Consider the following 12,066-nt stretch of genomic DNA (forward strand, 5'->3'; position numbering starts at 1 on the left):
TGTAGAAAAATTATTTGAAAGGTAATAAATTATTTTAATACAAGTGTAGTACCACTAAAACTAAAACTAGTCTTTCAGATATATTGTTTTTTCCTTTCCTGTTTCTTCAGATCATTACCTTGATGAAATATTGTTCTGAACCGTCATCCTTCTTTAGTTAGGTATTACGATTCTTAATTCTGCATGCTACACCGATGCTAATAGATGCTCATATTTGTTAAACTTGGCTTCTGTTTTATCGTTGGTCAGAAATGATATCATTGCTGTCCTTTGTCCTATTTTCCTAGGATGATTCAGCATCCATGCTAATATAGAAAAAAAAAAAAACCCCGAAGTCATTGTATTTGTGATACAGAATGAATAGAGTCAAATACAGTTTTAGAAAAAGAGAAAGGGAATGTAGTTTGGAGCCTCATAATATGGAAATAGCGGTGTTGAAAGGGTCAGAATTGTGGGTTTTTCATTCAATCTATTCTCCACTTAGAAGATAATTACAGATGTCATTATCTCTATCTTACTGTAGATTTTGAAAATGTCAGAAGGAATATACAATGCTCAGAATGGTTACTCCATAAGTGACACTTGTGAAAACATGAAAACAATGTTAGTTTTTTCTCTCTAAAAGGGAAACATATGAAGAGTGGTATCATGTCATTTCTTTAAATCTGTATTTCCACACCACCCAAATATACTTATAGTAATATAATTTTTTTTTTAAAGCTGAAATGGTTTCTTCAGAAAAGATTGCAAGTTTATGACAGCAGCTACTCAGTTAGGATTTAAAAGTCTTGCTGAGACCAGAATCTAGCTTAGAAATAATTACCTGGCAGCTTTAGCTATTACACAGCTTTTTGCATTAGAAAGAGGCTGCTAGTTAAGCATAGTTTATTTATTATGCTGGAACACATTTAAGAATCTCCTAGCTAAATTTAGTTATTGATTTTGCTTTATTTTATTGTACAGTGCTTATTTTTTTATTTTTAAAAAGGCTTCTGTGTTGGCTTTAATGTGCAACGAGTCTAAGTATTATCAATGATAAAGGCTTCTTCCTAATTAAAGCCATATAAATATTTTTAAAAGACACTGCCATCTCAAGGAATGTGAAAGTGTGTACTTCTAAGCAAATTTTTAAATTTGCTATGACTGTGTAATATAGCAGTGTAGTCAGGGCTATACATTTATGTATCCACAATAAACTCAGCTATGTTTTACACGTATTACTGTCTCTGAAGTGTCCCATTGGGTGAGTTATATCTGATTAACCAGTCTTCTTCTAGACCACTACCATATTTCTACTGTGAAAGAGTGTATCAATTGATTGTTAGGCAAGGTAATATATATGATGAAGGGGAAAGGGATAAAAGAAAGACAGAAAAATAACTCTAAAGAGCTTTTAAAAGCTGTTTTCTCTCCTGCATGTTCATCCAAGGAAAATATTAGTAAAGAGCTGCCCTCTAAAACCATTTGAAATTAAATATTAGAATGCTGTATTATCACATTTTTTGAACACTGTGTCATTAGAGATGAAAATTATATTATTTAATGAATCTGTGAGTTATTGTAAGAACAAATCATTTCAGCAAATTTTATTCTGTTTTTGCAAACAGGCAATGACTAACAAAAGGCAGATAATTGAAATTAACAGATCCAGTTTCTTTCCTAAAATACCTAAAATAGGATTAAAATAATATGGAAAAATGCTATTTAGTTGAAAAACAATTGCTTGTTATTGTTTGTCACATTGAAAGGCACTCTTTTTTTTTTTTTTTGAAATACAGAGGAAGAAAAAAATCTCAGGTAGGAGACATTGATTCCTCAAAGAGAAAAATGCTCAAAATATATTTTGATTTCTCAAAATGAAAATTCAAAATATATTGTACCTTGCAGTGGCAAAACATGATAAAGTAGTTTAAACGTATGATCATTGCATGGCATAAAAACCAGGAAAAACGAATTACCTGTATATGTTAAACTTGTAAGGAATCTAACTAAAAATAAAAAAATCAGAAAATGGAGATGCTTTAAAATGTTAAGACTTTGTACTCCCTTTCACAGCAGGTGTAGGCAAACAGATTGTCTGAGGTACTTAAACTAGAGCACAGATTCACAAATTGACATATATGGCCAATGTACTTTCTAGAGGTATTCTGAAAGTTCTGATGCACAACACACAGCAGAATATCTTCTTTGCCAGAAAGATCCGTATTGTTATTTTCATATTGCAGACAGATGAAGAGGTAGAAGGAGACTAATTTTGCCCACTTCACAAACTGCATTGGTGGCAGAGCAGAACAGAACCCAGACACGTACCCCTGGGGTGGCAAGCAAAGCTGCCTGTAGGTCGTTACGAGAGTTGCCTTATTTTTAGGGAACACAAGGATCTATCTGGCCCCACCATGTCTTTCAATAATGCATTAATGTGTCTTAAAACTCACTTGCGGTCTGCCTTTACCTACAGTCACCCAAGAATAGCCAGGAAAAGTGTGAGGGTGAGAGGTACCTATTGTATCAAGTGCTTATCAGTGGAAAACTCCTGTTCTAGATTCTGTGTGGTCATTATGAGAATGTAAAATTCCTTTTAATACTCTTTTTTGGGGGCAAATTATTGCTTATAATATTGCTTTTACCATAACAAATGCCAGATCAGGAAAGCCGTAAATCTTTTCACTTGCTTTCATTAGGCTTCTGCAATTCCTGACCGCAGAGTTCCGCAGTTTCAACATGAGACACACATGGAGACATAAACACTGAGGAGGCAGGAAGTTTCTACACCTTTGCCTGATATTTCTATAAGCAACATTGGGGACATCCAACACAATGTGTGGAAGCACCTCCTCGCCTTTCAAAGGCAGCAAGCATGCTACCGTTTACATTTTCTTTGCTGACAATGTAGCTGTAGGAGTTTCCAACTCCTTCACACACAAAGTAACCAATCGTTCTAGCTCCCATGCTCCAGTTCATTGCAACTAACTTTTGCTAATGCAATTGTCTGTGGAGCAACTCAGTCAATCTCACATCTAGATGTATTGAAAAAATAATACAAAACCAAACCACCAAACCTAAAATAAAGCCAAAATATTTTCAGAGTGGTGTTAGTGTTTAACTCAGATAATTTCAGTGGTCTAGTTTATAGCTGTACTGTCTGGAAGGAATAGTAGGCGATAGCACAGAATTTGGAGTAAATGAGTAGAGGTGATCAGTAGGAACATCTTGATATAACTTTGCAAATGAAGAAAATAACGTGAAAGTAAACACTTAAGAACCTTGGATCAATCCGCTTGCCAGAATCTTTTCTGTTCCGTTCTGCGAATTCTAAAATGGACACGTTGACAATCTGAACGTAGGTCTACAAGCCGATAAAGCTCACATCTTTGCACTGAAATTGTAACTTCGGTGGAAGTGTTGTTTCTACACAGCTGCAGACAGCAGACCAGCACTTCTGATTGAGTCCAAAAGAATGTTCTCCATCCAAAAGAACATTGAAGTTTTCCTTTTTGAGGCTTTTTCTGTGCTGTTAAAAAGCCCTTCTGTGACCTAGTAGTATATCAAGGATACCTTAAACTTTGTTCAAAATGTTTCATTAAGGAAAACAGATTTTTTTTGTGAGTCAGGTATAGAGAAATGCACAGAGCAGTCCTCCCTTAGTGTCACTTACAGAGTCCTTTTTAATGTTTAATAAATTTCTAAATTAAACTGATTTCTGTTTTCTTATTCTCCACATTCTATTTGCAAGTAAAAGGTAGACTGTTGTCTTGAACAACAGTGTGGTTAATTCCCATTTAATGTCAAATCAGTGTCACTGTTGTGTTTAGGTAAGTAAAGTTGAACCTGTTGCTAGCAGTTTTTCTAAGCACATTTGTATTTCTACTCCTATATCTTCACTGTATTTAAGAGTATTTAATTTAAGAGTATTTAATTAATAATTAAATTAATTTAATATTAAGAATATTTAATTAATATAAATATTAATAGTCATTAAATACCTCCTTATTTTACAGAATGCTGGAATTTTTTTATGGAATAAATATGTTTTCTGGACTATAAGTCTTTTTCTTTCTGTAAATCAGATAAGTTGATTTCTGTCATCTACAGAAAGTAAATTAAACCTTTAATGGAATTGCTGTCTTCCTCCTGACTGGCTGTTGTTTTTGAGAACTAGTTCTGGTTGTTAAGATCAGAGACTGAAAATTAACTCTAAACAAGCTAGTTTTATAGACTTAAAATGTTTTTAAAGAAAGCAAAGTTCTCTAATTCAAAAAAAATAAATAAATTGTCTTGATTCTTAGATACCAAAGCATTTCTCCCCTGTAAGCTCCATCAACCAGTACAACTGATTGCAATTAGAAGATTTGTGTTAGATTCTTCCACTCAAAGCTGGTTATTTCATAGTTTCAAATGGTATAGAAATTAGATTCTTTATTACTCCTCTTTACTCCCATATACAATGAGAAACTGTGTTTCTCATTCAATAAAGATAAATCTCATCCATGTTTGGAAAGTGAAATCTGCAATTAACATCTCTCACTTTTGAAGTTGGAGTTAAAGCTATTCTCTCCTGAATTTATTAATTTATTAACACTTAACATTTATTAGTACTGAATTTCATCTGCCATGTTGTCACCCAGTCATTCTGTACTGTAAAGTGCTTCTGCAGTTCTTCAGAGTCAGCCCTTATGTTTGGCATCTGGAATAACCTGGTATCATCAGAAAACTGTTACTCATTAGTAAACATCTCTTCCAAATCACCTATGAATCTACTGAAAAACATGAGCTCCAGCACAGATTACTGCAAGGCTCTACTTTTGATACTCTTCCTCTGTGGCCATTTGTTGTTCCCCTCATTTCCTATCCCTAAACAATTATCTCTTTATATGGAAACCATGACAGTTAAGTGTTTCAAAAGCCTTCAGTGGTGGACCTTATCACATACCTTTCAGAAGTCTAAGAAAACCATATTATCAGATTTTCTTGTCCACATTCTTCTTCAAGGACCTACAATACACTTAGAATGCTATCTAAATTTCTGCAGTACAGATGCCAATATTACCAGTCTTTCATTCTCCAGATCTTTCCTGAAATCTTTTTTTAAAATGGTATCGCATTTCATTGATAACAAAGATTTTTTCATTGAGAGGGTGGATACTCGGTGCAGTTTAGAAGCTTCGGGCAGCACAGGGGAAGGAACGCACGTTTAGGAAACTCTATAAACTGGCATAGCCACTGAGAAAGTTTTTGAGACTCTATTCTCAGTGTATTCTTTATACTACTTAATTAAACAGGGCCTAAAAATGTTAACAGAACTCAAGTTTTATAGGTGCTGATCTATTACAAGCCCAACTAAAGCTGAAACAAAAGCCACTGACTTTCTCTACTGTATTCTGCTAGATCATGTTTCTTGCAAATATCAATGATTCAGTTATGGATCTTAGCCTTTTCTCTGCCTCAGGAGTTGGCTTTACAGGACCAAGTCTTTAATGACAAAATTTGTGTAAGATTTTCATGCCTTGCCCCCTATTTCTCCTTCCCATCACCTCACTGCAACACATCTGTCCTTCAGTTGTAGTGGAAGAAATATCTGTACATCTGTATTGTAAATTGAATCAGGATCTTGCTTGACTTGAAAAAAGTACAGAACACAAGGATGTTATTCTGGTTTTTATTCACTCTTGGTTGAAACACGGTGTTTTGTAACAGTCTTCATTACTGTTCTATAAAATTAGCCTAATACTTGTATCAGTTCAGATGGTTAAGTATTATGCATTTTGAAAGTTTTGGGCAAAATTATCTGTAGGAGAGTATCACTTTGATCAATTGCACTTTGAGAACACTTCATGTTAGCAGTTCTTTAAACCCGACTGTGAATTTAAGAAAAGAAGCCCTTGATCAACAAGATTAAGTAGATCACGACAATTGAAGCATCTTTATCCTGAGTGCTTGTTGCCCTGCGGGAGACCTGCTTTATGTATCTTGTTCAGCTTCAGGCAAAGAATTTTCTAAAACAGGTGCCTCTTTTACCAGTTGGGGGGGAGCTATGAATGCAAACTAAATTGGTTTTAATTTTTGGTTGTGAGATCTAAATAGAAAATGGAAACTGTCAATCCATCTCTGAACATAGATTCACAGGTGTATTTGGAAAAGGGGTTGAATATAATTAAAGGCCAGTGCAAATTAAAGAGAATTAAATTATCAACATAACTTATATAACTACCAAAATCTAAACTTTAATATTTAGAAAAGAGATGGAAGTTTGGGGAATCAGATTTGATTCTGTGAAGTTTAGGCTATCAATGTGCTATCTGGGGAGCAACGTTCTGATTCAATCTCTTCTGTGAAAATACATTGTGTCATGGAAAAGACCCACTATATGCTGGGAGAAATGCTGTCATATTTCCTGGCTTATAAAATGTATCAATCCCAATGATGATAAGTGTGGTTTCTGAGATAGGATTTTCCAAACTGCCACATAAAAATAAAATATAAAAGTAAAAAATACCAACTTGCATAGCTTCTAGGTCTTTTTCTTTGAGATGTTAGAAGTGTTACTCAAGGAAAAGAATGTTTTAAAGTATTCATTTCTATTGCTTAATATGTAACTTACTTCTATCTAAATGGATAAGCAAACAAGTGGCATATATCTTAAGTCATTGCTCCCAAAGGAAATTAACAAAAGAAAATTCGGAATTTACATCAATTGCCAATAAAATTTAATGAAAAAAAAATCACTGAAGCTGTCAATGAATTGGTATTTTATATCTGCTCATTGCTAACAAGCTTTAATAAACAGCATTGTATAAAACCTCCATCCCAAAAATGTTCAGGGTTTCAAATATGCATTCAGATTTCATAATTGACTGTGGCTTTGAATCTAGAAACACAGAGCTGATTCAGATACTTCACTTTTACACCAGATATTTAACCTACAAACATTTTAAAATTCTCTTTTATTTAAGAAAATTATGATGAACTTCAGAAAATACTTGCTTGGAAAAACTGTAGTAAGTAAAATATGTTTGAAGTAAATACTTCATTATATGCTTACATTGAGCAATTATTTAAGCTAGAGGGTCTCCTGGAGAAATGTGTGTCTTTAACACAAACAAAATCATCAATTTTATATAACATTAAATAATATATAAATAAGTGTGGGGTTTTTTTCAAAGTTGCTGATTAAGAGAATTGTACAATGAATAGCATGTAGACTAGATGACCAAAAGCAAAATATATACCACTGAGGGAGGGAAATCCTCTAAAAACCCTTTACAGAGTGGAAAGATGTCTTTAACCGAGAAGCAAACCAGTCATTCACTTTGTTGTTATTGTGAAGGTCCACGTCTTACTGCAAACTTCTAGATCAAGAGGCAACAGCCCAGCATGCTTTCAAATTGGAATACTTTGGATATTAGGCATGTTTCCTTGTTTAGGGCTATGTAGCTGTACTGTACTAAGAGTTTTAAATGGTCTGCTTTATTCCTATGTAAGTATACTAATACTTTCTTCCATTTCTATTAACCTCCGGATATCACTGATAATTTTAAAAATGTTGAAATGTACTTATTTCATATACCGCATTAAAATTTTCATGCTTTGATTTATGTGGGAGAATGGTCTGCAGTGACGGTAGTACACAGAAAATAATTACCAGATTTTTAAAAGATAAACATATGTTTGAAATTGATGTATCCTTGGGGCAGGGACTGTCTCTAATTAAATGTTTATACAATGCCTAATATAATCAAGCCAGGAGCTGGTTGACTGCTATGCATGCCACAGTCCAAATATTTAACATTAATAATAACAGTTCTGCAGTCAATATGATCTTACTTTTGATATTTACAAGTGTTTTCCTAACACACACTGCAGATTTATGCAATTTGAAGGGCTTCAGGCTCAAATTCTTCAGTCTGTTCGATTCTACCATATCCATCACTTTAGCACACTAAATCTTGATCCAAATTCTGTCTTTTGTGTCAAATAGAGGATGAGATGCCCCTGTTTTGAGGGAGGTGGGACAAGTATCCAGCTGATTTTCTAGCATGTAGATGAAACAAATTTCAGTACTAGTGTTTAAAGTTCCAGCAAGCACCCCCACAGCACAACTCAGATGTAAGGAAACTTGCATGACAGGTTCTGTGATGAACTGTTCTTTGAAAACATTCTTCTGGATTCAGTGTGTGTTCAGTTTGCTGCGCTCGTTGGAATGCCTTCTCCATCAGGAGGAGTAATTCACACTCTTGACTTCATGAAGGAGTCAATCTTTATCAGGACAGTCTTGGCTTCCACTCAACCACATTTGCCTTTGCACAAGACAAAACTCTGAAAACAGGAAACTGTGAAAACCTTTGGGAGCCAACATCTTCAGAAAAAACTTCTTCCTATTGGTGGTTGGACAGCCATTTCCCCTTACATGACACTCTCTACATGCCTGAAAATGAGGTCTCTCATCCTCTAGGACAGCTTCAGGAAGAACTATTCCTGGAAGTGGGTACAATTTGTTGGTTAAGAATTAAGAAGCTGTGATTTCTGTCATTGATTAATTTGTATGTCCCTGAAGTTAATTAGTATTTGTATGAATACTTAATTTTATTAATTTTATTCATATTTGTGTGAATTTATTCATACAAATGAATACAAATATTCATTCATGTTTATAAGAATAACTAATAACTATTGTACTGAAAATTACAAGCGTTAATGATAATTTTCCTATTTGGTTAGCTACTATTTCTGTGTATGACAATTTAGTCATGAATAAACCTGTACGGTGGAACCCCAGAGCTTCCTCTTCCAGTCACTCCTTTAAGAAAATGAATAATGCCTGTTCCTCTGTAAGAGAATAGTTTCCTGCCTAGACTTTGGACTTAGTCTTTAAAATTGTATCTGAGGGTGTCTGTTTGCTACAGCAGCCTTAGAACGTCTGCCCATGAAAGCATAATTTGGAATAGCCAACCTCTTTGTTGGAACTTAGTGTGAGCATTCTGCATTGGTGGACTTCCTGTCCACACATTAGTATGCTCAGAGACAATATGCAAGTAGGTGTAGCCTGATGACCACAGTAGGGATTGGCAAATAAGGAGTGTGGAATTCAGACTGTGTTTTCATTGAACAACACTTCTTTAACTTGGAATCATTCTATGATGCACTACCGTACCTTGGGCTCTCTAGTTGTTGTTTAACAGTATTTTGAGTATGCTGCTCATAAGCACACAACGAGCACGAAGGGAGGTTACTTAGTAGTTGATTTTCAAGAGTTGTCTCTGTGCATTCACACAACCAATCTGCCTTGCCCTTGCTTTGGAGCTTTAGCTCTGATTTTTAGCACTTGGCAGGCATACGATAGGAAGCAGAAGCGGGTGGAGCACAGTGCATTTGCTTAAAAAGATGGAAAAACTGACATTGCTCAGTGTGTGAGAATACTACTTCATTCCCAATGAAACAGCATTCCTGTGCACTGACAAAACTTTGTGCTCGAAATACTGAATCCTTTTACTTCAGTGTGAAGGGACAGTTCTTGAAGAAGTTGTTAGTAACTCTTGAAATTTTGGTGTGTTCTTCACTATAATTATTTCCAAGTGCTTATACTTATGTTGTGTTACGTTGAATCACATATTTATATACCTCTGTGGTTCTAAAACATATAACATTGAATATGAACTTATGTTTCACAGTTTTTGCTTTCCCAGTGCAATGATGTAAATGTCTATGTAAGTGGACAGAACACTGGAGAATTAGACCAATATATAATAGTGTACCAAATTTCACAACGGTTTCCAGCTGGATAATTTAGGAAGATGTTTTATAACTAGAGGGATTTTGCAAGAAAAAACCCCCATATATTTTAAGTGTGACTCATTTTTAGTTACAAAAGAGAATGCAAAGTACTTGCTTTTTGTAAAACTAAAAGAGAAGATAAACAAAAGGTATTTATGAAATGCCTTAGTGTCATAAGATTAGAAGCATGACACTGAAAGCTAAGAGAAAAATCTGAATAGGCAAGATAAAATCTTTTTTTTTTTCCCTAGAATGTGTGTCTTTTAAAAAAAGCCTACAAGGTTTTTTTGTGGGTTTTTTTTTTCCCCTATAAACATTTGCTTCATTGTACTGATTCTCAGAATAGTAGGAATTGTTAGTTGAATGAATAAAATGATCATGAATAAATAAGTACAAACATACAGACACTAATTGTTGCATTAGAATGTATCTGTTGTCAACCTTTGCAGGTTGTCTTGCAGTTCCATTGGCCCCAAATGGTACTTACTGAACATTTATTTTTTATTTGTGTGGACCACGCCAGTATTACACAGGCAGCATGAGGGAATAATGAGCTGCATTCTTTGGGTTACTGAGAAGTCAGCACAAATTGTGGGAACAAATAACAATCAGACAAGGCAGTGTTTTATAACATCAGGACTGCAATCTATCTTTGGGATCTTTCAAAGCTGGGCTAATAAAGGCCCACTTACAATCCCCAGCAGAGTACAGTTTAATTAAATTTGTCCATTAGAGAACTCCTTCCCCTCCCTCTACATTTTAGAAATTAATTCTGCTTTCTGCCTGTTGTTCTTTCTACATCACAGATGCACTGAGCCTTCGTAACCGGCAGGTCATCTGCGTCACGCTGAAAGTCCTCCAGCACCTGGTGGTGTCAGCTGACATGGTGGGGGAGGCCTTGGTGCCCTATTATCGGCAAATCCTCCCAGTCCTAAACATCTTTAAGAATATGAATGGTGAGTTATCCTAACAGACACTATGTCTTTCGACTCCTAAGGTAAAAAGGGGCTCAAGGCAGGGTTAATTAACAATGTAGTTAAGATTTATTACTGTATATAAACTCAAATCCATTTGGAGCTCTAAATAATGTAACCCCCCCCCCCCTTACTATTCCCTAAGGAAGCACTGAAATTAACAATTTCATTTATTACTCCTTGCACGTACAGTTTATTTAATGCAGTACAGAAGCACTGAAGCAGTTCTATAATCTTCCAATAATTAAATTGTAAAGTTTTGTAACACTCTTTTGAATACATTAATAAATTGCAAACGTTTTTTCCTCCCTCTAACACAATAGTTCAGTCCAGCCTTTTTATTCCGTTCTGTGCTCTTCACAAGCAATTCACTACTACCAGCAGGCTTAGGAAAGAATAAAAATAAAAAGAATAAAAAGTAGGAATCAAACTAATTAATTTGAAGGTCAAGAGAACTCCTTGTTGTAGAAAAATTTTGAGTTACATAACGTCTAGCAAAACAGTGAAGTTTGAAGTTATTACTGCTCACTTAGCAGGTTTTATTATAGAAAAATTTAGAATTAATTTGTATCTACAGCTTCATATTTCATTTTCTTTGTAGTGCAAACCTCTATTGCCAGTTTCAATCTTTAATAATTGGTACTGTGAGTACCATATACTGTGAACACATTTACACCAGTCACCAGCTGAAATCAACCTGATGTATCTTGCTTTTGCCAAACTATATCTTTAATTTTTTTTTTCTGTAGTACATCTATCTGTACTTATCTGTTCAATTATCTACTGAGTTACTGACTTTAAAGTTTGTGTTATTGACATGCAACCATATAGATCAAAAGAAGTTAGTTCCTCTCAATCTTGCAAAAGAAGTTTTTCACTACATTTGTGGCATTTTGGTAGCTACAGGACTACTTCCTATGATACTTTTGTTGGCATTACTACAGTATGTATTACCTTATACTCGCTCTTTAGTGAATATGATTTACCTCAGATCAAAAAGTGCCTGTCCAAAGACTGACTTAGAGACTCAAATGAGACTTAGATTTTAAATCCCTTTAAATATATGTATGTCTGTGAATCCGTTTTACTCTAGTGAGAAGCTTGCGGTAACATATGGAATTCCACAAATGCAACGGGGTTCAGATGAAAACTGTGGCTTTCTAGAAGTTGTGAGATGAAATGTTATGAATAAAATCCATAGGTTGAACTTAAGTAATTTCAGTAGGGCTCCTTATGAATTAGAAGATTCCCCCTTAACAGATCCAATTTCAGTATCTGGCATAAAACAAGACTGTAAAAAGAAAGACTCTCATTGATTAATGAA

General features: G+C 34.7%; 1 protein-coding gene across 1 annotated transcript in view; it reads left to right on the plus strand.

The window, feature by feature from the left end:
• The window catches only part of PACRG (parkin coregulated), a 267,926-nt gene that overhangs the window by 143,560 nt on the left and 112,300 nt on the right, over positions 1 to 12,066 (plus strand). Inside the window, exon 5 of the mRNA XM_086626857.1 lies at positions 10,575 to 10,724. Coding sequence (XP_086482983.1) covers positions 10,575 to 10,724 — 150 coding nt within the window. The remainder of the gene's footprint in view (positions 1 to 10,574; positions 10,725 to 12,066) is intronic.

The sequence above is a fragment of the Tauraco erythrolophus genome, chromosome 2, assembly GCF_009769465.1.
Source record: "Tauraco erythrolophus isolate bTauEry1 chromosome 2, bTauEry1.pri, whole genome shotgun sequence".
Lineage (NCBI taxonomy): Eukaryota > Metazoa > Chordata > Aves > Musophagiformes > Musophagidae > Tauraco > Tauraco erythrolophus.